Here is a 26,541-nt window from a genome sequence, read left to right as displayed (position 1 = left end):
GTTTGGGTCAGTCACAGTGGTCAGGTATTCTGCCACTGTGGACTCTCTGTTTAGGGACAAATAGCATTCTTGTTTGCTCTGTTTTTTTTGTTAATTCTTTCCAATGTGTCAAGTAATTATCTTTTTGTTTTCTCATGATTTGGTTGAGTTGAATTGTGTTGCTGTCCTGGGGCTCTGTGGGGTGTGTTTGTGTTTGTGAACAGAGCCCCAGGACCAGCTTGCTTAGGGGACTCTTCTCCAGGTTCATCTCTCTGTAGGTGATGGCTTTGTTATGGAAGGTTTGGGAATCACTTCCTTTTATGTGGTTGTAGAATGTAACGGCTCTTTTCTGGATTTTGATAATTAGCGAGAGTCGGCCTAATTCTGCTCTGCATGCATTATTTGGTGTTTTACATTGTACATGGAGGATATTTTTTGCAGAATTCTGCATGCAGTCTCAAATACAAATTCCATCTAGACACTGTTGCTCTAGAGCACACAAAAAAACGATACATACCTCGGCCTAAACATTAGCGCCACAGGTAACTTCCACAAAGCTGTGAACAATCTAAGAGACAAGGCACGAAGGGCCTTCAATGCCATCAAAAGGAACATAACATTTGACATACCAATTAGGATTTGGCTAAAAATACTTGAATCAGTTATAAAACCCATTGCCTTTTATGGTTGTGAGGTCTGGGGTCTGCTCACCACCCAATAATTCACAAAATGGGACAAGTCTGACTGAGATGTACTGTCAGGGCCCAGGTCTGACAGAATCTGTGCAGAAGATCTAAGTGCTGCTGTAGGCCATCCTTGGTTGGGGACAGAAGCACCAGATCACCAGATCTCTCTCTCTCTCTCTCTCTCTCTCTCTCTCTCTCTATCTCTTAAGGCTGCTCTCTGTCTCTCTCTCCAGTTCTCACTCTCTCTCTATCTATCTCTAATGCTGTTATCTGTCTCTCTCCAGCTCTCTCTGTCTCTGTGTATCTATCTAGAAGGCTGGTCTCTGTGTCTCTATTTCTCCATCTCTCTATTTCTCTCTCCCGCTCTCTGTTTTGGGACTGGCCTCGGTCTCTTCATCTAGCTCTGTGACCATTCATTTCTCTCTTCCCTTTACTTCTCTTGCTGCTCCCCCTCTCTCCTAGCCTCATTCTTCTCCATCTCTCTCTCTGTCTCACTCCTTGTTCTCCACTCTGTGCGATCACTCTCTCTTAAATACTCTCAATCTCCCTCTCTGCTCTGCCAGCTCGACTCAGACCAATCAATATCCCTCCAGACAGCCTGGAGGCATACTCTCTTTCTTTTTCATTCTTCCTCTCTATTTACAGCATAGGATAGTACTGTACTTTATCCCTTACCAAGGGTTTTCATGTAGTCCCTCCCTCCCTCTCCCAACCTCTAGCAGGTTTTATAGCACATTAACACATAGTGAATCTGGTTTCAATGTTCACCACAGAGAGCTGACATCACTGTATATGGCTGGGGCTGTGGGTAGGGTTTCTGCCCATGTTCAATTTCTCAAGCATTGTGCCCACCACCTCTCTGTCTGTGGCAACTTCAAATACCACTGCCCCTTCTCTGCCCCCACCTTACCCTCTTCATTCAATTCAATTCAAGGGGCTTTATTGGCATGGGAAACATATGTTAACATTGCCAAAGCAAGTGAGGTAGATAATATACAAAAGTGAAATAAACAATATAAATTAACAGTAAACATTTAACATACAGAAGTTCCAAAAGAATAAAGACATTACAAATGTCATATTACATATATATACAGTGTTGCAACGATGTACAAATGGTTAATGTACACAAGGGAAAGTAAATAAGCATAAATATGGGTTGTATTTACAATGGTGTTTGTTCTTCACTGGTTGCCCTTTTCTCGTGGCAACAGGTCACAAATCAGGCTGTTGTGATGGCACACTGTGGTATTTCACCCAGTAGATATGGGAGTTTATCAAAATTGGGTTTGTTTTCAAATTCTTTGTGGATCTGTGTAATCTGAGGGAAATATGTGTCTCTGATATGATCATACATTTGCCAGGAGGTTAGGAAGTGCAGCTCAGTTTCCACCTCAATTTGTGGGCAGTGTGCACATAGCCTGTCTTCTCTTGAGAGCAGGTCTGCCTTTCTCAATGGCAAGGCTTTGCTCACTGAGTCTGTACATAGTCAAAGCTTTCCTTAAGTTTGGGTCAGTCACAGTGGACAGGTATTCTGCCACTGTGGACTCTCTGTTTAGGGCCAAATAGCATTCTAGTTTGCTCTGTTTTTTTTGTTAATTCTTTCCAATGTGTCAAGTAATGATCTTTTTGTTTTCTCATGATTTGATTGGGTCTAATTGTGCTGCTGTCCTGGGGCTCTGTGGGGTGTGTTTGTGTTTGTGAACAAGGCCCCAGGACCAGCTTGCTTAGGGGACTCTTCTCCAGGTTCATCTCTCTGTAGGTGATGGCTTTGTTATGGAAGGTTTGGGAATTGCTTCCTTTTAGGTGGTTGTAGAATTGAATGGCTCTTTTCTGGATTTTGATCATTAGTGGGTATCGGCCTAATTCTGCTCTGCATGCATTATTTGGTGTTCTACGTTGTACACGGAGGATATTTTTGCAGAATTCTGCATGCAGAGTCTCAATTTGGTGTTTGTCCCATTTTGTGAAGTCTTGGTTGGTGAGCGGACCCCAGACCTCACAACCATAAAAGGCAATGGGCTCTATGACTGATTCAAGTATTTTTAGCCTGATCCTAATTGGTACGTTGAATCTTCCCAACTTCTAACCTACCTCCAGGCCCTTTTCCTCTGCCTGCTAGGCATTGTGGGTTTTAGGCTGTGCCCACCTCCTTACTCTCCTGCATTCCCACCCCCCTAGGCCCCTTTACTATACTAATTCCCCTTCTCCCTGGCCCCCAGGCCCCCTCCCTTCTCCTGCCCATTTCCCAATCCCACTCCCCTAGCCCTCCCTGTCTCTGGCAACCATAGGATACAGTATAGTGTTTCTGTCTGGCTGTGTGTCTCTCTGCCAGTGTACTGTGTCAGAGCAGTGGGCTCTGCAGCCAGGCACTCCTCTCTTAAAAGTCTACTCTCGCCCACGCTGGTTTACAATCTAACATGACCGTCTGCCTAGCCATGGTGAATAAACATGGACTGATGATTCCACTTCGTTGATGTGTTCTCTATATACTTTCTCTGTCTTTCTTCTGTATTTCCCCCTCTCTCTTGCTCTCTGATTACCTCTCTCCCTCTTCCTTCTCTTCCTCTCCTGATACAATATATTGATGTTTTATCTTTTCATAGCTTCTCCATAGCATTGTCATATTTACCATAGTCATAGTTGCCAGTGCCATTTATGAAGATAGTCATATATAGTCATACATGACTATCTGTATCACATCTAGTCATATATATATGTAAGTATATATGACTCTGTTTGACCATATCTGTGTTGACTGACATCATTGCTTCTCTCTTGTTTCCATCACAGCCAAGGAACAATACTTCATCCCTGGTGAGTGGGTTGTGTTTACGCTTTCATACTCTTTCTAGCTAGCTTTTCACCTCTCCACAGCTCCACCCCTCCACTCTTTTTGTGTTCTTCCTCTTCTTTAACCTCTATTATTCTAACTGGAATGGATCAACTCTCTGGGTTTGGGTTTTACCATAAGTTGTGTGTTTCCTTCTCTGGCCCTATGCCTCACCTCTGTTTGTATAACTCAGACTAACTTTGATAAAGACTGAAGGAAGGTCTTATTTGCTTTGGCACAAGCACATTCACTGACAAGTGTGTGTGTGTGTGTGTGTGTGTGTGTGTGTGTGTGTGTGTGTGTGTGTGTGTGTGTGTGAGTGTGTGTGTGTACTCGGTAGACAGAAAGGGAGAGAGAGAGTCTGCATGATAGAAAGATAGAGGGTCCTCTAGTGGTAGAGAATGAAGAAAATAAAGCCCACCATAGGACCCAGATTCCAATCAGCGGATGTTTTCAGAGTCCTTAACAAGAGCATTTCCAAGAAAATAACTTCACAATTAGAGGAGGTGTGTGTGTGTGGGGGGGGGGGGGGGGGTATGTGTGTGTGTCAGACAGATAAAGGGCTATCATTGGCAGGCGAATCGAAAGGAAATTCATTGGGAAGATCAAATAAAAGCCTGATTAATGCAAAATAATATTGACAAACAATCACAAAAACATTGGAATTCCATGTTTTATTCTGGGAATAATTGGACTGTAGAATATACTCTCTAGGACATTATGAAATGTAATCACAGTGAAACTCTCTCTCTCTCTCTCCCTACCTCTCTTTCTCTGTCTCTGTCGCTGTCTCTCTCTTTCTCTCTCTCTCTCTCTCTCTCTCTCTCTCTCTCCCTACCTCTCTTTCTCTGTCTGTCTCTGTCTCTCTCACTCTCTCTCTCTCTCTCTCCCTACCTCTCTCTTTCTCTGCCTGTCTCTCTCAATTCAATTCAATTCAATTGACTTTATTGACATGGCATCTCTCTCTACCTCTCTTTCTCTGTCTGTCTGTCTCTCTCTCACTCTACCTCTCTTTCTCTGTCTCTCTCTCTCTCTCTCTCTACCTCTCTTTCTCTGTCTCTCTCTCTCTACCTCTCTTTCCCTGTCTCTCTCTCTACCTCTCTTTCTCTGTCTCTCTACCTCTCTTTCTCTGTCTCTCTCTCTCTCTACCTCTCTTTCTCTGTCTCTCTACCTCTCTTTCTCTGTCTCTCTGTCTGTCTCTCTCTCACTCTACCTCTCTTTCTCTGTCTGTCTCTGTCTCTCTCTCTCTACCTCTCTCTCTCTCCCTACCTCTCTTTCTCTGTCTCTGTCGCTGTCTCTCTTTCTCTCTCTCTCTCCCTACCTCTCTTTCTCTGTCTGTCTCTGTCTGTCTCTGTCTCTCTCTCTCACTCTCTCTCTCTCTCTCTCTCTCTCCCTACCTCTCTCTTTCTCTGCCTGTCTCTCTCAATTCAATTCAATTCAATTGACTTTATTGACATGGCATCTCTCTCTCTACCTCTCTTTCTCTGTCTGTCTGTCTCTCTCTCACTCTACCTCTCTTTCTCTGTCTCTCTCTACCTCTCTTTCTCTGTCTCTCTCTCTCTACCTCTCTTTCCCTGTCTCTCTCTCTACCTCTCTTTCTCTGTCTCTCTCTACCTCTCTTTCTCTGTCTCTCTCTCTCTCTACCTCTCTTTCTCTGTCTCTCTACCTCTCTTTCTCTGTCTCTCTGTCTCTCTGTCTCTCTCTCTCTACCTCTCTGTCTGTCTCTCTCTCACTCTACCTCTCTTTCTCTGTCTGTCTCTCTCTCTCACTCTACCCCTCTTTCTCTGTCTGTCTGTCTCTCTCTCTCTCACTCTACCTCTCTTTCTCTGTCTGTCTGTCTCTCTCTTTCTCTGTCTGTCTCTCTCTCTCTGCCTCTCTTTCTCTCTCTCTCTCTCTCTCTCTACCTCTCTTTCTCTGTCTCTCTCTGTCTCTCTCTACATCTCTTTCTCTGTCTCTCTCTACCCCTCTTTCTCTGTCTCTCTCTCTCACTCTACCTCTCTTTCTCTGTCTGTCTCTCTCTCTCTCTCTCTCACTCTACCTCTCTTTCTCTGTCTGTCTCACTTTCTCTGTCTCTCTGTCTGTCTCTCTCTCTCTGCCTCTCTTTCTCTCTCTCTCTCTCTCTCTCGCTCTTTCCCTCCCTCCCCTTCTATCTCTCTCTCTGTCACTCCTCTTGTCTCAATGAAAGTTAAGTTACTCTGCTGGATCAAACAACATCCTGAAACTTTCCTTGTTTCCTGGATAGCAGGAAATGACATTTCCTTCCGTTCTTCCACTTCGCTCTGTAATGAGCATCATTAGTCTTCAGCCATCGCGCGCGTGTGTGTCCACAGCCCATTGTAATGAGCGTCATTAGGCTTCAGTCATCATCAGTACAAGGCTTCCTGTCTGTCTGTGCAGTTTGTCTCAGAGTCCAAAAGAGACCAATAAGGCTGTCTGTATTTTAGAAGCAGAACACATGGAACAACGCGTCTCAGTCACACCTGCTCCAACTCAGATAGCCTCAGGAGATGTGGAGAGAAAGATGCTTGACTTTGCGAAGTGGATATGCATGAATGAGCGTCACAATGGTAACATATAAACACAACTGGAGACACCTGTCATTTTTGGATATTATTGACATGGCAGAATAGTGCAAAATAGTGTAGAAGGGATTGCTAACTAACTGTAAACCGTTTTAGCTGGCAAGTTAAGCATCTTGGCTAGCTATAAGGTGAAACAATTGACTTAATTTATCGCTAATTACCCATCGCAAATCTCTTTGATAGCAAGCGTGATGATTTCTTCAAAACGGCAAGGTGTCTCCAGAAATGTTGAATTTTTGACGTTCTATGACGTCTCCACTTACAAGCGTATTGAGGGGCATCCTCTGTCTGTGGCTCTGGGTGCTCTACTCTTTACAGTGGCACGATGACATCATCTCTAAACTTCACTTAGGGGTTGGGCTGAGCGTGCGAGCGCTATGGAACACAGGACACAGAACACTAACTAACAAAAGAACACTGAGCCATCCTCTCTGAGTGAGACACACACACACACACACACACACATTGAGTGGCTGCTAGTGCCTCTCCATTATTGAATAGTTGTGATGTAAGTGGCTCCAGGCTCTGGTACGTACACCTCTATTCATAGACAGAGGGAGAGGGGAGAGAGGAAGAGGGGAGAGAGGGAGAGAGGAAGAGAGGAGAGAGGGAGAGGGGGGCGAGTGAGAGGGGAGAGAGGAGAGTGGGCGAGAGGAGAGAGAGGAAAGAGGGAGAGGAGAGAGGAGAGAGGGAGAGAGGAGAGAGGGAGAGGAGAGAGTGAGAGAGGAGAGAGGAGAGTGGGCGAGAGGGAGAGGAGAGAGGGAGAGAGGAAAGAGGGAGGAAAAGAGGAAGTAGAAGTGCACACCCCTCTGACGTCGTCCCTGAATTCCTCTATCCCTGTCTGCTTCGCTCTCTTCATCACTCTGTCCGTCCCTCCGCCTCTCCCACATACTCTCTCCGTTGCCTTCACCTCTTATATTCATCACACTCATCTTCCCATGCAATGGAGCCACTCCCCTCCTTCCCCACCTGTCTTCTTTCCTTTCCCTCTCTCCCTAGTCATCTCTGACGTCATCCCTCTCTCATCCCACTCTCACTCTCTTTCTCCATCTCTCTCCCTCTCCTTTAAACACTTCACTTCCTCCCTGGCCTGTACTCTAGGGTCCTCTCTGCTAGACTGCCCAAATCCTCTCTGACATCTCATCCCTCTCTCCTGCCTCTCCCCACCTCTCTCCATTTCCTTCTCTCCAACTCTCCTAATATCTCCATCTCCCTCTGGTCTGCATTTTAAGGACCTGCTGTTCTTTTCACACCACTAGGTCACATTTCTAAAATAGTACTCATCTCTTCCTTCCGCTCTCTCCCTCTTGGCCTATCTCTCTCTCTCTCTCTCTCCATCACTCTTTCACTCCTCTCTGCTCTCTCCCTCCCACTACCCATCGCTCATCTGGTAGTACGTGCCAACCTTTTGGGTCGTGGTAGGCCAGGCGAGAGCTGATCTTTAAAGGCTCGCACATATTGCACCGAATGTGTATTTGGTGTACATCGTGTACACTGTCGTTTAGGGACCACCCCCTGACGTCTACTGCTGACATTTTCACCTGATTCTACATGTAAAATCGGTGCGCACTCGGATTGCAAATTACGGCCGGCACTCTGTTCAGATGTTCTAAGTGCTCTCGGCCAGCAAACACTATTGGTGTGTCTTAGCCCTCAGGTGTTTAGGTTCATCGTCCTAGATGTGACCCTATAGAGTGATTTTCTAAGGCCAGAATAGGCGTAGCCCAGTGTGTCACAGAGAGTTGTAAGCACGTCTCAATGTGTTGTGTGTGTGTGAGCTTTTTATACCAGTTGGACGTGTGCATTTTGGGTTTCAGGTACAAGTTTGGTAAAAGGTGGTTTTGTGCGGGTGTTTTTTGTCTGTCAGGTACAGAGTTTTTTTCCAAGTTGTGTGTGTTATGTGTCTTCAGGCACCGAGGACGTCCGTTTGAATAATGAGTGTAACAGTGATCCAGTCTGTCCTCCTAAATGTCGCTGTGAGTCCAACGTGGTGGACTGCTCCAACCTACGTCTCAATAAGATACCAGAACACATCCCTTCCTCTACCACTGAACTGTAAGAACACACACACACACACACACACACACACACACACACACACACCTGCCTCCCTGACACTTAACTGCAAGACATCTGGACCACATTAATCACACATTTATGTCAATGGTTTATCTCTGCAAATGTTTGAAACCTTTTCAGGATTCGTCGTTGTGTTTCTGTTTCTTTCTAACCATGTTCTGTTTTCTCCTCTCTCTCTTCCCAGTCGTCTGAACAACAATGATATCAGCACACTGGAGGCTGTAGGAGTCTTCAAGACCCTCTCTCAGCTCAAAAAGATGTCAGTTGTAGTTTATGATGTGCTATGGTAACTTATTTACTTAATCAAAGAAGTTCACTGAACTTATTTTTAATCGCTTTAATTGATTTATTCCCAGTAACCTTAGCAACAATAAGATCACAGAGATCGAAGATGGGGTGTTCGAGGGGGCGGGATCAGTCAATGAGCTCCACCTCACCGCCAATCAGCTGGACTCTGTCCGCAGTGGAATGTTCAAGGGACTGGAGGGACTACGCATGCTGTGAGTCACACACACACACACACACACTGCATACATGCGCCGAAGACCTTACCAGGAAATAGTTACTTACAAGCCCTTAACCAACAATGCTGTTTTAAGAAGATAGAGTTACAAAAATACTTACTAAATAAACTAAAGTAAAAACATTTATTAAAGAAAGTAACACAATAAAATCACAATAACGAGGTTATATATAGGGTGTACCGGTACCGAGTCAATGTTAGTCTGGGGAAAGTGACTGTATGGGAAAGTGACTGTATGGGGAAAGTGACTGTATGGGAAAGTGACTGTATGGGAAAGTGACTGTATGGGGAAGTGACTGTATGGGAAAGTGACTGTATGGGGAAAGTGACTGTATGGGAAAGTGACTGTATGGGAAAGTGACTGTATGGGGAAAGTGACTGTATGGGGAAAGTGACTGTATGGGGAAAGTGACTGTATGGGAAAGTGACTGTATGGGAAAGTGACTGTATGGGGAAAGTGACTGTATGGGGAAAGTGACTGTATGGGGAAAGTGACTGTATGGGAAAGTGACTGTATGGGAAAGTGACTGTATGGGGAAAGTGACTGTATGGGGAAAGTGACTGTATGGGAAAGTGACTGTATGGGAAAGTGACTGTATGGGAAAGTGACTGTATGGGGAAAGTGACTGTATGGGGAAAGTGACTGTATGGGAAAGTGACTGTATGGGAAAGTGACTGTATGGGGAAAGTGACTGTATGGGGAAAGTGACTGTATGGGAAAGTGACTGTATGGGGAAAGTGACTGTATGGGGAAAGTGACTGTTAATGGTAAAGTGACTGTATGGGTAAAGTGACTGTATGGGGAAAGTGACTGTATGGGAAAGTGACTGTATGGGAAAGTGACTGTATGGGGAAAGTGACTGTATGGGGAAAGTGACTGTATGGGGAAAGTGACTGTATGGGAAAGTGACTATATGGGGAAAGTGACTGTATGGGGAAAGTGACTGTATGGGAAAGTGACAGTATGGGGAAAGTGACTGTATGGGAAAGTGACTGTATGGGGAAAGTGACTGTATGGGGAAAGTGACTGTATGGGGAAAGTGACTGTATGGGGAAAGTGACTGTATGGGAAAGTGACTGTATGGGAAAGTGACTGTATGGGGAAAGTGACTGTATGGGAAAGTGACTGTATGGGGAAAGTGACTGTATGGGGAAAGTGACTGTTAATGGTAAAGTGACTGTATGGGGAAAGTGACTGTATGGGGAAAGTGACTGTATGGGAAAGTGACTGTATGGGAAAGTGACTGTATGGGGAAAGTGACTGTATGGGGAAAGTGACTGTATGGGGAAAGTGACTGTATGGGAAAGTGACTATATGGGGAAAGTGACTGTATGGGGAAAGTGACTGTATGGGAAAGTGACTGTATGGGGAAAGTGACTGTATGGGAAAGTGACTGTATGGGGAAAGTGACTGTATGGGAAAGTGACTGTATGGGGAAAGTGACTGTATGGGGAAAGTGACTGTATGGGAAAGTGACTGTATGGGAAAGTGACTGTATGGGGAAAGTGACTGTATGGGGAAAGTGACTGTATGGGGAAAGTGACTGTATGGGGAAAGTGACTGTATGGGAAAGTGACTGTATGGGGAAAGTGACTGTATGGGGAAAGTGACTGTATGGGAAAGTGACTGTATGGGAAAGTGACTGTATGGGGAAAGTGACTGTATGGGGAAAGTGACTGTATGGGGAAAGTGACTGTATGGGAAAGTGACTGTATGGGAAAGTGACTGTATGGGGAAAGTGACTGTACGGGAAAGTGACTGTATGGGGAAAGTGACTGTATGGGGAAAGTGACTGTATGGGGAAAGTGACTGTATGGGAAAGTGACTGTATGGGGAAAGTGACTGTATGGGAAAGTGACTGTATGGGAAAGTGACTGTATGGGGAAAGTGACTGTATGGGGAAAGTGACTGTATGGGGAAAGTGACTGTATGGGAAAGTGACTGTATGGGGAAAGTGACTGTATGGGGAAAGTGACTGTATGGGGAAAGTGACTGTATGGGAAAGTGACTGTATGGGGAAAGTGACTGTATGGGGAAAGTGACTGTATGGGGAAAGTGACTGTATGGGGAAAGTGACTGTATGGGGAAAGTGACTGTATGGGGAAAGTGACTGTATGGGGAAAGTGACTGTATGGGGAAAGTGACTGTATGGGGAAAGTGACTGTATGGGGAAAGTGACTGTATGGGGAAAGTGACTGTATGGGGAAAGTGACTGTATGGGAAAGTCTTTATCCTAATGTTTGATATTTATTTATATCACCATATTTCAATACACTTCATATCTATTCACATCACAATGGTATATGACAATTAAGCGGTTCTCTCTATTCCAGAATGTTGAGGAACAACAAGATCAGCTGTATCCATAACAACAGCTTCACTGGCTTGTACAACGTTCGCCTGCTGTCTCTCTATGACAACCAGCTAACTACCATCACCCCTGGAGCCTTCGACACCCTGCAAACACTATCTACACTGTAAGACACACATGCACACATACACATACACACACGGCGCATTAAAGCATAATTGGTGTAATTATTAAGTCTGGTACTGACTCTCTCCCTCGATCTCTCCATCAGTAACCTCCTTGCTAACTCCTTCAACTGTGACTGTCGTCTGGCCTGGCTTGGTGATTGGCTGAGAAGCAGGAAGATCGTCACGGGCAACCCTCGATGCCAGCGCCCCGCCTTCCTCAAGGAGATCCCACTACAGGACGTGGCAGTGCCTGACTTCCGCTGTGAAGAGGGTGAGTTACGGTCAACACACACACACACACACACACACACACACACACACACACACACCAGCACACAAGTTTTTTGTTGTTTTGTTGCCATGTACTGTCCCTTTAAGATACCTGTTGATGTTCCCCATTGTGTGGGAGGTAAATGAACTAGCCGGGACTGGACTGATAATACGTTCTGCACCAACATCTCACTCCTCTTTCTTTCAAAGTCAAAAAGTGGTTGAATGGGACTCCAGGTAATCGACTGCCCTTGTAAAAGTATTTTGTTATTTTGTTTACCAACTGATTTCACACTCAGCAGTACCTAGGCTTCTGATCGATGCACCTGACAAACACACACACACTCAGCAGTACCTAGGCTTCTGATCGATGCACCTGACAAACACACACACACTCAGCAGTACCTAGGCTTCTGATCGATGCACCTGACAAACACACACACACTCAGCAGTACCTAGGCTTCTGATCGATGCACCTGACAAACACACACACACTCAGCAGTACCTAGGCTTCTGATCGATGCACCTGACAAACACACACACACTCAGCAGTACCTAGGCTTCTGATCGATGCACCTGACAAACACACACACACTCAGCAGTACCTAGGCTTCTGATCGATGCACCTGACAAACACACACACACTCAGCAGTACCTAGGCTTCTGATCGATGCACCTGACAAACACACACACACTCAGCAGTACCTAGGCTTCTGATCGATGCACCTGACAAACACACACACACTCAGCAGTACCTAGGCTTCTGATCGATGCACCTGACAAACACACACACACACTCAGCAGCACCTAGGCTTCTGATCGATGCACCTGACAAACACACACACACTCAGCAGTACCTAGGCTTCTGATCGATGCACCTGACAAACACACATACACTCAGCAGTACCTAGGCTTCTGATCGATGCACCTGACAAACACACACACACTCAGCAGTACCTAGGCTTCTGATCGATGCACCTGACAAACACACACACACTCAGCAGTACCTAGGCTTCTGATCGATGCACCTGACAAACACACACACACTCAGCAGTACCTAGGCTTCTGATCGATGCACCTGACAAACACACACACACTCAGCAGTACCTAGGCTTCTGATCGATGCACCTGACAAACACACACACACTCAGCAGTACCTAGGCTTCTGATCGATGCACCTGACAAACACACACACACTCAGCAGTACCTAGGCTTCTGATCGATGCACCTGACAAACACACACACACTCAGCAGTACCTAGGCTTCTGATCGATGCACCTGACAAACACACACACACTCAGCAGTACCTAGGCTTCTGATCGATGCACCTGACAAACACACACACACTCAGCAGTACCTAGGCTTCTGATCGATGCACCTGACAAACACACACACACTCAGCAGTACCTAGGCTTCTGATCGATGCACCTGACAAACACACACACACTCAGCAGTACCTAGGCTTCTGATCGATGCACCTGACAAACACACACACACACTCAGCAGCACCTAGGCTTCTGATCGATGCACCTGACAAACACACACACACTCAGCAGTACCTAGGCTTCTGATCGATGCACCTGACAAACACACACACACTCAGCAGTACCTAGGCTTCTGATCGATGCACCTGACAAACACACACACACTCAGCAGTACCTAGGCTTCTGATCGATGCACCTGACAAACACACACACACTCAGCAGTACCTAGGCTTCTGATCGATGCACCTGACAAACACACACACACTCAGCAGTACCTAGGCTTCTGATCGATGCACCTGACAAACACACACAAACACACACACACTCAGCAGTACCTAGGCTTCTGATCGATGCACCTGACAAACACACACACACTCAGCAGTACCTAGGCTTCTGATCGATGCACCTGACAAACACACACAAACACACACACACTCAGCAGTACCTAGGCTTCTGATCGATGCACCTGACAAACACACACAAACACACACACATTCAGCAGTACCTAGGCCTGTGATCGATGCTGGCTGAGTGGTGGTATTGAGCTGTTGGCTGTATTGACCAGTGAATCTTCTTGCTGCTGAGAATGAATGCTCTGTCTTTGTCTCACCAGCTTTCCTCTGTTCTCAATTCAATTCAAGGGGCTTTATTGGCATGGGAAACATATGTTAACATTGCCAAAGCAAGTGAGGTAGATAATATACAAAAGTGAAATAAACAATTAAAATGAACAGTAAACATTTAACATACAGAAGTTCCAAAAGAATAAAGACATTACAAATGTCATATTACATATATATACAGTGTTGCAACGATGTACAAATGGTTAAAGTACAATAGTGAAAATAAATAAGCATACATATGGGTTATATTTACAATGGTCTTCACTGGTTGACTTTTCTTGAGGCAACAGGTCACAAATCTTGCTGCTGTAATGGCACACTGTGGTATTTAAGTAGATATGGGAGTTTATCAAAATCGAGTTTGTTTTTTCGAATTCTGTGTAATCTGAGGGAAATATGTGTCTTTAATATGGTCATACATTTGGCAGAAGGTTAGGAAGTGCAGCTCAGTTTCCACCTCAATTTGTGGGCAGTGTGCACATAGCCTGTCTTCTCTTGAGAGCAGGTCTGCCTTTCTCAATGGCAAGGCTTTGCTCACTGAGTCTGTACATAGTCAAAGCTTTCCTTAAGTTTGGGTCAGTCACAGTGGACAGGTATTCTGCCACTGTGGACTCTCTGTTTAGGGCCAAATAGCATTCTAGTTTGCTCTGTTTTTTTTGTTAATTCTTTCCAATGTGTCAAGTAATGATCTTTTTGTTTTCTCATGATTTGGTTGAGTTTAATTGTGTTGCTGTCCTGGGGCTCTGTGGGGTGTGTTTGTGTTTGTGAACAGAGCCCCAGGACCAGCTTGCTTAGGGGACTCTTCTTTCTATCATCTCTTTTCCTCTACTCTCTCTATGTATCATCTATTTTCCTCTCTATATGTATCATCTCTATTCCTCTAGTCTATCTATCATCTCTTTTCCTCTACTCTCTCTATGTATCATCTATTTTCCTCTATATGTATCATCTATTTTCCTCTCTATATGTATCATCTATTTTCCTCTCTATATGTATCATCTATTTTCCTCTCTATATGTATCATCTCTTTTCCTCTCTATATGTATCATCTATTTTCCTCTCTATATCTATCATCTCTTTTCCTCTCTATATGTATCATCTCTTCTCCTCTCTATATCTATCATCTCTTTTCCTCTCTATATATATCATCTCTTCTCCTCTCTATATCTATCATCTCTTCTCCTCTCTATATGTATCATCTATTTTCCTCTCTATATATATCATCTCTTTTCCTCTCTATATCTATCATCTCTTCTCCTCTCTATATGTATCATCTATTTTCCTCTCTATATGTATCATCTATTTTCCTCTCTATATCTATCATCTCTTTTCCTCTCTATATGTATCATCTCTTCTCCTCTCTATATCTATCATCTCTTTTCCTCTCTATATATATCATCTCTTCTCCTCTCTATATCTATCATCTCTTCTCCTCTCTATATGTATCATCTATTTTCCTCTCTATATGTATCATCTCTTCTCCTCTCTATATGTATCATCTATTTTCCTCTCTATATGTATCATCTATTTTCCTCTCTATATGTATCATCTCTTTTCCTCTCTATATATATCATCTATTTTCCTCTCTATATCTATCATCTCTTCTCCTCTCTATATGTATCATCTATTTTCCTCTCTATATGTATCATCTATTTTCTTCTCTATATGTATCATCTCTTTTCCTCTCTATATCTATCATCTCTTTTCCTCTCTATATCTATCATCTCTTTTCCTCTATTCTATCTATCATCTCTATTCCTCTAGTCTATCTATCATCTCTATTCCTCTATTCTATATATCATCTCTATTCCTCTAGTCTATCTATCATCTCTATTCCTCTATTCTATCTATCATATCTATTCCTCTATTCTATCTATCATATATATTCCTCTATTATATCTATCATATCTATTCCATCTATCATATCTATTCCTCTAGTCTATCTATCATCTCTATTCCTCTATTCTATCTATCCCTCTATTCTATCTATCATATCTATTCCTCTAGTCTATCTATCATCTCTATTCCTCTATTCTATCTATCATATCTATTCCTCTATTCTATCTATCATATCTATTCCTCTATTCTATCTATCATATCTATTCCATCTATCATATCTATTCCTCTAGTCTATCTATCATCTCTATTCCTCTATTCTATCTATCCCTCTATTCTATCTATCATATCTATTCCCCTAGTCTATCTATCATCTCTATTCCTCTATTCTATCTATCATATCTATTCCTCTAGTCTATCTATCATCTCTATTCCTCTATTCTATCTATCCCTCTATTCTATCTATCATATCTATTCCTCTAGTCTATCTATCATCTCTATTCCTCTAGTCTATCTATCTATCATCTCTATTCCTCTATTCTATCTATCCCTCTATTCCTCTATTCTATCTATCCCTCTATTCTATCTATCATATCTATTCCTCTAGTCTATATATCATATCTATTCCTCTAGTCTATCTATCATCTCTATTCCTCTATTCTATCTATCCCTCTATTCTATCTATCATATCTATTCCTCTAGTCTATCTATCATCTCTATTCCATCTATCATCTCTATTCCTCTAGTCTATCTATCATCTCTATTCCTCTAGTCTATCTATCATCTCTATTCCTCTAGTCTATGTATAATCCTCTACTCTCTCTCTCTATCATTTATTTTCCTCTAGTCTCTCTATCTGTCATCTCTTTTCCTCTCTCTTCGATATCACATTAGTCTGACTAGTGGATGCTCTCCTCTCCACATGTTCTCCTTCTTATCTCTCACTCCTCAGTCTGTAATTATCTTGTGTTCTCTTTCTCTCCTTTAAATGCAGCTATGGTGTTTTTCCCTTCTTTCACTTCATCTGGGTCCATCTCTCAACCCCCTCGCTCCTGCCCCTCTTTATTCAATTCAAGGGGCTTTATTGGCATGGGAAACATATGTTAACATATGAGTGAGGTAGATAATATACAAAAGTGAAATAAACAATACAAATTAACAGTAAACATTTAACATACAGAAGTTTCAAAAGAATAAAGAAATGACAAATGTCATATTATGTATATATATACTGTGTTGAAACAATGTACAAATGGTTAATGTACAAAAGGGAAAATAAATAAGCATAAATATGGGTTTTATTTACAATGGTGTTTGTTCTTCACTGGTTGACCTCTTCTTGTCTCTTTTGGTGAAAGGTATCTGTCTCTCACTCCCTCTCCCCCTCTTTACCTCCCCTTCCCCCGCATATCGCTCTTCCACACGCCGCTGTCCCTCTCTTTATCTTTGGTATATGGTATATGTCTCTCCTTATCTCTTTCTCTATCTCCCTCCTTCTCTCCGCCCCTTTCCCACTCATATCTCTCTAGCTGTGTTCCTCGCCCAATCTGTTTTGTTCTTAGACTGCTAAATTGTTAGCGATAATTGTGTGTCTCTGTGTTTAAGTGTGTGACTCAAAGCCATTTGAATAATCCAAATCCCCTCCCTCACTGCCGCCTTCTCCCCCCCTTCTCTCTCTCTCTCTCTCTCCCTCCCGCCCTCCCCAGGTGTGGAAGAGACAAGCTGTGTGCCCAGGCCTCAGTGTCCCAGTGAGTGTACTTGTCTGGAGACCGTGGTACGCTGCAGTAACAAACACCTCCGTACATTGCCCAAAGGCATCCCCAGAAACGTCACCGAGCTGTGAGTTCCTCCGCAGAACATCAAACATTTCAATTATAAAATGTTTGTGATAAAATCAGGTTTAACTTTATGGACATGAGCAGATTGTAGCATTGTAGTCAAGACAGAAAGATAGAGACAGGCAGAAAGAGAGAGATAGGCAGAAAGAGAGAGATAGGCAGAAAGGGAGAGATGGACAGAAAGAGAGAGATAGGCAGAAAGAGAGAGATAGGCAGAAAGAGAGAGATAGGCAGAAAGAGAGAGATAGGCAGAAAGAGAGAGATAGGCAAAAAGAGAGAGATAGACAGAAAGAGAGAGATGGACAGAAAGGAAGAGATAGGCAGAAAGGGAGAGATGGACAGAAAGAGAGAGATAGGCAGAAAGGGAGAGATAGGCAGAAAGAGAGAGATAGGCAGAAAGAGAGATAGGCAGAAAGAGAGAGATAGGCAGAAAGAGAGAGATGGACAGAAAGAGAGAGATGGACAGAAAGAGAGAGATAGACAGAAAGAGAGAGATAGGTAGAAAGAGAGAGATAGACAGAAAGGGAGAGATAGGCAGAAAGAGAGAGATAGGCAGAAAGAGAGAGATGGACAGAAAGAGAGAGATAGACAGAAAGAGAGAGATAGACAGAAAGAGAGAGATAGGTAGAAAGAGAGAGATAGACAGAAAGGGAGAGATAGGCAGAAAGAGAGAGATAGGCAGAAAGAGAGAGATGGACAGAAAGGGAGAGATAGGCAGAAAGAGAGAGATAGGCAGAAAGAGAGAGATGGACAGAAAGAGAGAGATGGACAGAAAGAGAGGAACACGTTGTAGTTGTTCTCTCAGACATTCCTGTCTGCTCCCAGCGGCCCCCAGGCCTAACACTGATGTCACTCTCTCTATGAGTGGTCCCCAGCAGCAAGAGGACATTTTAATGAGAAAGTTTTGTTGGGATGGGTCTGAACTTTCCTCCACTTCTCCATGGGGTACACACACACACACACACACACACACACACACACATTGTCATTGTCGTAGCAGGTGTGACCAGGTGTCCCATGCTTTCATCTGAGAGTGTGCTGCTCCAACACTGTCATTAATGAAACTACTGTAACCCTTGCACACACACACACACACACACACACACACACACACACACACACACACACACACACACACACACACAAACACACACACACACACACACACACACACACACACACACACACACACACAGTCTTTAACCATCTAACGCTCCACCGTTATTACTCCATGCCCCCACCTCTCAACACTCACACACACTGTCATTGGGTAATCACCTTCACCTTCGTGGGGGCCTCTTTGCCCTCAGGGCAACATAGAACAATAGCAGAAGACCTCTATGTTCCAGTAGAGATTTATGTGGGGGGTGGGAGTGTGTCCATGGTAGTTACACTCTTTTCCCTTTGACAGCAGAGGGAGAGGAAGATTGTTAGAGAAGGGTGTGTGTGGAGGCAGGGGAGGGTGGAGAAGATAGGTAGAGAGGGGTGTGGGTGGAGGAGTGGTGAGGGGGAGATAGGTAGAGAGGGGTGTGGGTGGAGGCAGGGTAGGGTGGAGGAGATATGTGTAGAGGGGTGTGGGTGGAGGAGTGGTGAGGGGGAGATAGGTAGAGAGGGGTGTGGGTGTGGGTGGAGGCAGGGGGGGAGGGTGGAGAAGATAGGTAGAGAGGGGTGTGGGTGGAGGAGATAGGTATAGAGGGGTGTGGGTGGAGGAGATAGGTATAGAGGGGTGTGGGTGGAGGCAGGGGAGGGTTGAGGAGATAGGTTTAGGGATGTGTGGGTGGAGGCAGGGTGGAGGAAATAGGTATAGAGGGGTGTTGGCGGAGGCAGGGGAGGGTGGAGGAGATAGGTATAGGGATGTGTGGGTGGAGGCAGGGTGGAGGAGATAGGTGTAGAGGGGTGTGGGTGGAGGGCAGGGGAGGGTGGAGGAGATAGGTGTAGAGGGGTGTGGGTGGAGGCAGGGTGGAGGGGGTGTGGGTGGAGGCAGGGTGGAGGAGATAGGTGTAGAGGGGTGTGGGTGGAGGCAGGGGAGGGTGGAAGAGATAGGTAGAGAGGGGTGTGGGTGGAGGAGATAGGTAGAGAGGGGTGTGGGTGGAGGCAGGGGAGGGTGGAGGAGATAGGTAGAGAGGGGTGTGGGTGGAGGCAGGGGAGGGTGGAGGAGATAGGTAGAGAGGGGTGTGGGTGGATGCATGGGAGGGTGGAAGAGATAGGTAGAGAGGGGTGTGGGTGGAGGCAGGGGAAGGTGGAGGAGATAGGTATAGAGGGGTGTAGGTGGAGGCAGGGGAGGGTGGAAGAGATAGGTAGAGAGGGGTGTGGGTGGAGGCAGGGTGGAGGAGATAGGTGTAGAGGGGTGTGGGTGGAGGCAGGGGAGGGTGAAGGAGATAGGTAGAGAGGGGTGTGGGTGGAGGCAGGGGAGGGTGGAGGAGATAGGTAGAGAGGGGTGTGGGTGGATGCATGGGAGGGTGGAAGAGATAGGTAGAGAGGGGTGTGGGTGGAGGCAGGGGAGGGTGGAAGAGATAGGTATAGAGGGGTGTGGGTGGAGGAGATAGGTATAGAGGGGTGTGGGTGGAGGAGATAGGTATAGAGGGGTGTAGGTGGAGGCAGGGGAGGGTGGAAGAGATAGGTAGAGAAGGGTGTGGGTGGAGGCAGGGGAAGGTGGAGGAGATAGGTATAGGGATGTGTGGGTGGAGGCAGGGTGGAGGAGATAGGTGTAGAGGGGTGTGGGTGGAGGGCAGGGGAGGGTGGAGGAGATAGGTGTAGAGGGGTGTGGGTGGAGGCAGGGTGGAGGGGGTGTGGGTGGAGGCAGGGTGGAGGAGATAGGTGTAGAGGGGTGTGGGTGGAGGCAGGGGAGGGTGGAAGAGATAGGTAGAGAGGGGTGTGGGTGGAGGAGATAGGTAGAGAGGGGTGTGGGTGGAGGCAGGGTGGAGGAAATAGGTATAGAGGGGTGTTGGCGGAGGCAGGGGAGGGTGGAGGAGATAGGTATAGGGATGTGTGGGTGGAGGCAGGGTGGAGGAGATAGGTGTAGAGGGGTGTGGGTGGAGGGCAGGGGAGGGTGGAGGAGATAGGTGTAGAGGGGTGTGGGTGGAGGCAGGGTGGAGGGGGTGTGGGTGGAGGCAGGGTGGAGGAGATAGGTGTAGAGGGGTGTGGGTGGAGGCAGGGGAGGGTGGAAGAGATAGGTAGAGAGGGGTGTGGGTGGAGGAGATAGGTAGAGAGGGGTGTGGGTGGAGGCAGGGGAGGGTGGAGGAGATAGGTAGAGAGGGGTGTGGGTGGAGGCAGGGGAGGGTGGAGGAGATAGGTAGAGAGGGGTGTGGGTGGATGCATGGGAGGGTGGAAGAGATAGGTAGAGAGGGGTGTGGGTGGAGGCAGGGGAAGGTGGAGGAGATAGGTATAGAGGGGTGTAGGTGGAGGCAGGGGAGGGTGGAAGAGATAGGTAGAGAGGGGTGTGGGTGGAGGCAGGGTGGAGGAGATAGGTGTAGAGGGGTGTGGGTGGAGGCAGGGGAGGGTGGAGGAGATAGGTAGAGAGGGGTGTGGGTGGAGGCAGGGGAGGGTGGAGGAGATAGGTAGAGAGGGGTGTGGGTGGATGCATGGGAGGGTGGAAGAGATAGGTAGAGAGGGGTGTGGGTGGAGGCAGGGGAAGGTGGAGGAGATAGGTATAGAGGGGTGTAGGTGGAGGCAGGGGAGGGTGGAAGAGATAGGTAGAGAGGGGTGTGGGTGGAGGCAGGGTGGAGGAGATAGGTGTAGAGGGGTGTGGGTGGAGGCAGGGGAGGGTGGAAGAGATAGGTAGAGAGGGGTGTGGGTGGAGGAGATAGGTAGAGAGGGGTGTGGGTGGAGGCAGGGGAGGGTGGAGGAGATAGGTAGAGAGGAGTGTGGGTGGAGGCAGGGGAGGGTGGAGGAGATAGGTAGAGAGGGGTGTGGGTGGATGCAGGGGAGGGTGGAAGAGATAGGTAGAGAGGGGTGTGAGTCGAGGCAGGGGAAGGTGGAGGAGATAGGTATAGAGGGGTGTAGGTGGAGGCAGGGGAGGGTGGAAGAGATAGGTAGAGAAGGGTGTGGGTGGAGGCAGGGGAAGGTGGAGGAGATAGGTATAGAGGGGTGTAGGTGGAGGCAGGGGAGGGTGGAAGAGATAGGTATAGAGGGGTGTGGGTGGAGGCAGGGGAAGGTGGAGGAGATAGGTATAGAGGGGTGTAGGTGGAGGCAGGGGAGGGTGGAAGAGATAGGTATAGAGGGGTGTGGGTGGAGGAGATAGGTATAGAGGGGTGTGGGTGGAGGAGATAGGTATAGAGGGGTGTAGGTGGAGGCAGGGGAGGGTGGAAGAGATAGGTAGAGAAGGGTGTGGGTGGAGGCAGGGGAAGGTGGAGGAGATAGGTATAGAGGGGTGTGGGTGGAGGCAGGGTGGAGGAGATAGGTAGAGAGGGGTGTGGGTGGAGGCAGGGTGGAGGAGATAGGTAGAGAGGGGTGTGGGTGGAGGCAGAGGAAAATAGATAGTTAGAGGGGTGTGGAAGGAGAGCAGGGTGGAAGAGATAGGTAGAGAGGGGTGTGGGTGGAGGCAGGGTGGAGGAGATAGGTAGAGAGGGGTGTGGGTGGAGGAGATAGGTAGAGAGGGGTGTGGGTGGAGGCAGGGTAGAGGAGATAGGTTGAGAGGGGTGTGGGTGGAGGCAGGGTGGAGGAGATAGGTAGAGAGGGGTGTGGGTGGAGACAGGGTGGAGGAGATAGGTAGAGAGGGGTGTGGGTGGAGGCAGGGTGGAGGAGATAGGTAGAGAGGGGTGTGGGTGGAGGCAGGGTAGAGGAGATAGGTAGAGAGGGGTGTGGGTGGAGGCAGGGTGGAGGAGATAGGTAGAGAGGGGTGTGGGTGGAGGCAGGGTGGAGGAGATAGGTAGAGAGGGGTGTGGGTGGAGGAGATAGGTAGAGAGGGGTGTGGGTGGAGGCAGGGTAGAGGAGATAGGTTGAGAGGGGTGTGGGTGGAGGCAGGGTGGAGGAGATAGGTAGAGAGGGGTGTGGGTGGAGGCAGGGTGGAGGAGAAAGGTAGAGAGGGGTGTGGGTGGAGGGAGGGTAGAGGAGATAGGTTGAGAGGGGTGTGGGTGGAGGCAGGGTGGAGGAGATAGGTAGAGAGGGGTGTGGGTGGAGGCAGGGTGGAGGAGATAGGTAGAGAGGGGTGTGGGTGGAGGAGTGGTGGGACAGTGTTACTATCTGACAGGGGGTTATTAGGGTTAGTGGTCTGGCCTTTCTCTCTCTGTGGCTTTAGAAAGCTCTGAATGCTGCCATTTCACACAAGTATTAAATGCTGAATGTCTGTCTGTCTCTGCACAGGTATCTAGACGGGAACCAGTTCAGCGTGGTGCCAAAGGAACTGTCTACCTTCAAATACCTCCAGTTAGTGTGAGTGTGTCTTCCTGACCAGCCTTTATATTTACCTGGTGTTATTTGTCAGTGTGTAATTTAACAGTGTGTTCTGTCTCTTCCAGAGACCTGAGTAACAACAAGATCAACTCTCTAACCAACTCTTCATTCTCCAACATGAGTCAGCTCACCACACTGTAAGCACTGATCAGTCCACCTGTCCACTATGAGAGCACTGAACACACAATCACAACTCTCTGCTTTTCCAGGATCTGTTTTAACATGAGGGATTGATGACACGGTATAATCCCTGTTTCTTCTCATTCCAGGATCCTGAGTTACAACTCTCTGCGCTGCATCCCCAGTCTGGCCTTTGGTGGACTACGTTCCCTTCGACTACTGTGAGCACCTTCTCCTATCCCATCTCTGTGTGCATGCCTGGGGGGGGGGGGGGGGGGGGTTGTTGAGAATTGTAGAGTGACCAGTGAAGCTGTTCTGGACACTATAAACAGCTAGGGCATCTCAGAAGACACACACCACCCAGCCCAGTCCAGCCCTAACACCTCTTATCCTACAAACATCCTTATTCAAGTCTTGTCCTGTACTTTCTACACGGTAGTGAAAGACGGTTGAGTAGGTTTTGGTGATCAGGCTGCAAAAAAAACGTTCAACTTGTTTGTAAAAATAATTTTTCCATTTTGGTTTTTGTGGGTTATTGTCTATGTGCATGTCAGCACTCGGTTTATCATAGCTTCACGTTAGTTTGTTTAGTGTTCTTCGTTGAATTAATGAATAATGTATTCTTATCCCGCTGCGCCTTGGTCTCCTCATGAAGACGTGACACTAGCTAGCCATCGGTTACACCAGCCTAATCTCGGGAGTTGATAGGCTTGAAGTCATAAACAGCTCAATGCTTGAAACTCAGCGACGAGCTGCTGGCAAAACGCACGAAAGTGCTGTTTCAATGAATGCTTATGAGCCTGCTGCTGCCTACCACCGCTCAGTCAGACTGCTCTATCAAATCATAGACTTAATTATAACATAACAACACACAGAAATACGAGCCTTGGGTCATTAATATGGTCGAATCCGGAAACTATCATCTCGAAAACAAGACTTTTATTATTTCAGTGAAATGCGAAACCGTTCCGTTCTGCATATACACTGACTCTGCGTGCAATGAACGCAAGAGAAGTGACACAAATTCACCTGGTTAATATTGCCTGCTAACCTGGATTTATTTTAGAAAAATATGCAGGTTTAAAAATATATACTTCTGCGTATTGATTTTAAGAAAGGCATTGGTGTTTACAGTTAGGTATAGTCGTGTAGTGATTGTGCTTTTTTTCGCAAATGCGCTTTTATTAAATCATCCCCCGTTTGGCGAAGTTGGCTGTCTTTGTTAGGAAGAAATAGTCTTCACAGAGTTTGCAACGAGCCAGGTTAGCAGGCAATATTAACTAAATATGCAGGTTTAAAAATATATACTTGTGTATTGATTTTAAGAAAGGCATTGATGTTTATGGTTAGGTACACATTGGAGCAACGACAGTCATTTTTCACGAATACGCACCGCATCGATTTAGTGCAACGCAGGACATGCTAGATAAACTAGTAATATCATCAACCATAACTAGTGATTATGATTGATTGATTGTTTTTTATAAGATAAGTTTAATGCTAGCTAGCAACTTACTGTGGCTTCTTACTGCATTCGGAGTGCAATGTAATCAGGTGGTTAGCGTGTTGGACTAGTTAACTGTAAGGTTGCAAGATTGAATCCCCCGAGCTGACAAGGTGAAAATCTGTCGTTCTGCCCCTGAACGAGGCAGTTAACCCACTGTTCCTAGGCCGTCAGTGTAAATAAGAATGTGTTCTTAACTGACTTGCCTAGTTAAATAAAGATTAAATAAAGGCCAAATCAGCGGCCAAATCAGCGTCCAAAAATACCGATTTCCGATTGTTATGAAAACTTTAAATCGGCCCTAATTAATCGGCCATTACGATTAATCGGTCGACCTCTAATTACTAATACATGATGTTTCACTAATGGTAGTAAACTTTGGATCAGCGCGTCTGCAAACATTTTGCCTAAGTGACTGTACATGGAATGGACTGAGGGATGATGCAAGTCTGCTCTGCTGCCAACGATACAGTCACTCCTTTACTCCAACTGTAATTGAAACAGCAACGTTATGGGAGAGAGAGACAAAGGAGAGACTTAGCCAAAATATGTCTGGCCCGATGGATAGAGGGAGAGAAGTGAGGGAGGGAGAGAGAGATGTGGGGAGAGATGGGAAACAGTGAAGCCTAGGCCAAGTTGTCACTGTTCCTCTCTATCAATTTGGGGAAACTAAAAAGCCATCTGCTGTGTACAACGGCTCAATGGAGAGAGAGAGAGAGAGAGAGTGTCAGCCAGAGACAGATGGAGAGGTTCGTATTATGGGCTGTATGCAATGGAGTGTGTGAGCTTGAATCTTATTTACAACACGAGACTTAGCCCTGTTAGCCCTTTTAGCTAAAGCTAACGCAAGTCTTCAAGCCTCAAGTCAAGGTTACTTATCAGGGAGCCAACACAAGTCTTCAAGCCTCAAGTCAAGGTTACATATCAGGGAGCTAACGCAAGTCTTCAAGCCTCAAGTCAAGGTTACATATCAGGGAGCTAACACAAGTCTTCAAGCCTCAAGTCAAGGTTACATATCAGGGAGCTAACACAAGTCTTCAAGCCTCAAGTCAAGGTTGTATATCAGGGAGCCAACACAAGTCTTCAAGCCTCAAGTCAAGGTTGTATATCAGGGAGCTAACACAAGTCTTCAAGCCTCAAGTCAAGGTTACATATCAGGGAGCTAACACAAGTTTTCAAGCCTCAAGTCAAGGTTACTTATCATGCAAATGCAGTTCAGCAGCAGACTTGTCAGACTTCCAAGTGTTTTACCAGGCAGTCTTTCACTGCTTACAACAAAGAACTACACAAAGCTGCTTTTTACTGCAAAATAAGAGTCAGCCTCCATGATCATTAGGAAACACAAAGCCTTGGTCCTGTTTTTACCAGCAGAATCAGGGTGCAGCTGAATGATCATTAGTTCATACTGTATTTCAGCTCCCAGCCGCTGGCTTTGATCTTAATGAAGCTATATGACCGTGACTCCTGGTACATTTCACTCACGCGCCATATAAGTCTGCTTCATTTGTAACTTATACCCTATGTCAGTATGCAGACACCCCCTCACACACACACTCCTCCTCTCTGTCTAGGACCACCCTATTGTCTCAGTTGAACAGGAGTCAGAAATGAAACAGAAAACTTTGATGTCTTTACTGCTGGTCTGATCAATCAAATCCGTCCTATAAAATGTCAATTGGTACCTGGCTCTTTCTTTTCTGAAAGGGAGGAGGGATAGAGAGGCTGAGACAGAAAGTGTCTCAGGCCAGACGTTTAATAGTTTTAACTGTAAGACTCTAAAAGGGGTTCAGAGTTCAAAGTTGGCAGGTTTTAGTGTCCCCTTCACAGAAAGCACACTGAGGTGCCAAAAGTTTCATTATAACAAACACACACACACACACACACACACACACACACACACACACACACACACACACACACACACACACACACACACACCCCTTCAGCTTTACAGACTAGTAAAGACATTTAGGAATCATTAGTGCACAGAGCTTCAAACAGGCTAAGGGTCTGGGTCTGGCATGGATGTGGTTTGGGGTGTGTGTGTGTGTGTGTGTGTGTGTGTGTGTGTGTGTGTGTGTGTGTGTGTGTGTGCGTGAATGTGTGTGTGTGCGTATATGCGTGTGTATGCGTGTGTGCCTGTGTATGATGTTTATTGTGGTTTTGGATAAGGATTAATAAGCTGCTAATTGGCCTGCTGGGTATTGTGTGTGTGTGTGTGTGCGTGTGTGCGTGTGTGTGTATTGGGTATTAGGTATTAGGTGTAAAGGGAGTGTGTCAAGACAGCGCCAGGGTGTGGCCAAGAAGTGTGGGG

At 46.1% G+C, this 26,541-nt stretch overlaps 1 protein-coding gene across 8 annotated transcripts in view; it reads left to right on the top strand.

Annotated features, from left to right (window-relative positions):
• The window catches only part of LOC110502676 (slit homolog 1 protein), a 158,198-nt gene that overhangs the window by 115,611 nt on the left and 16,046 nt on the right, over nucleotides 1-26,541 (top strand). For 4 of the 8 annotated variants that reach the window (XM_036960392.2, XM_036960391.2, XM_090217218.1 and 1 more), the window contains exons 15-24: nucleotides 3,459-3,482; nucleotides 7,991-8,135; nucleotides 8,344-8,418; nucleotides 8,516-8,659; nucleotides 11,017-11,160; nucleotides 11,266-11,432; nucleotides 17,081-17,213; nucleotides 22,514-22,582; nucleotides 22,669-22,740; nucleotides 22,873-22,944. In XM_036960392.2, coding sequence (XP_036816287.1) covers nucleotides 3,459-3,482; nucleotides 7,991-8,135; nucleotides 8,344-8,418; nucleotides 8,516-8,659; nucleotides 11,017-11,160; nucleotides 11,266-11,432; nucleotides 17,081-17,213; nucleotides 22,514-22,582; nucleotides 22,669-22,740; nucleotides 22,873-22,944 — 1,045 coding nt within the window. The remainder of the gene's footprint in view (nucleotides 1-3,458; nucleotides 3,483-7,990; nucleotides 8,136-8,343; nucleotides 8,419-8,515; nucleotides 8,660-11,016; nucleotides 11,161-11,265; nucleotides 11,433-17,080; nucleotides 17,214-22,513; nucleotides 22,583-22,668; nucleotides 22,741-22,872; nucleotides 22,945-26,541) is intronic. The other 4 variants (XM_036960393.2, XM_090217220.1, XM_090217219.1 and 1 more) reach the window with 1 other exon arrangement.

The sequence above is a fragment of the Oncorhynchus mykiss genome, chromosome 23 (genome assembly GCF_057628025.1).
Source record: "Oncorhynchus mykiss isolate SJ-2025 chromosome 23, ASM5762802v1, whole genome shotgun sequence".
NCBI lineage: Eukaryota > Metazoa > Chordata > Actinopteri > Salmoniformes > Salmonidae > Oncorhynchus > Oncorhynchus mykiss.
Note: the sequence above shows the minus strand (reverse complement) of the source record. Positions and strands in the feature narration are given on the sequence as shown.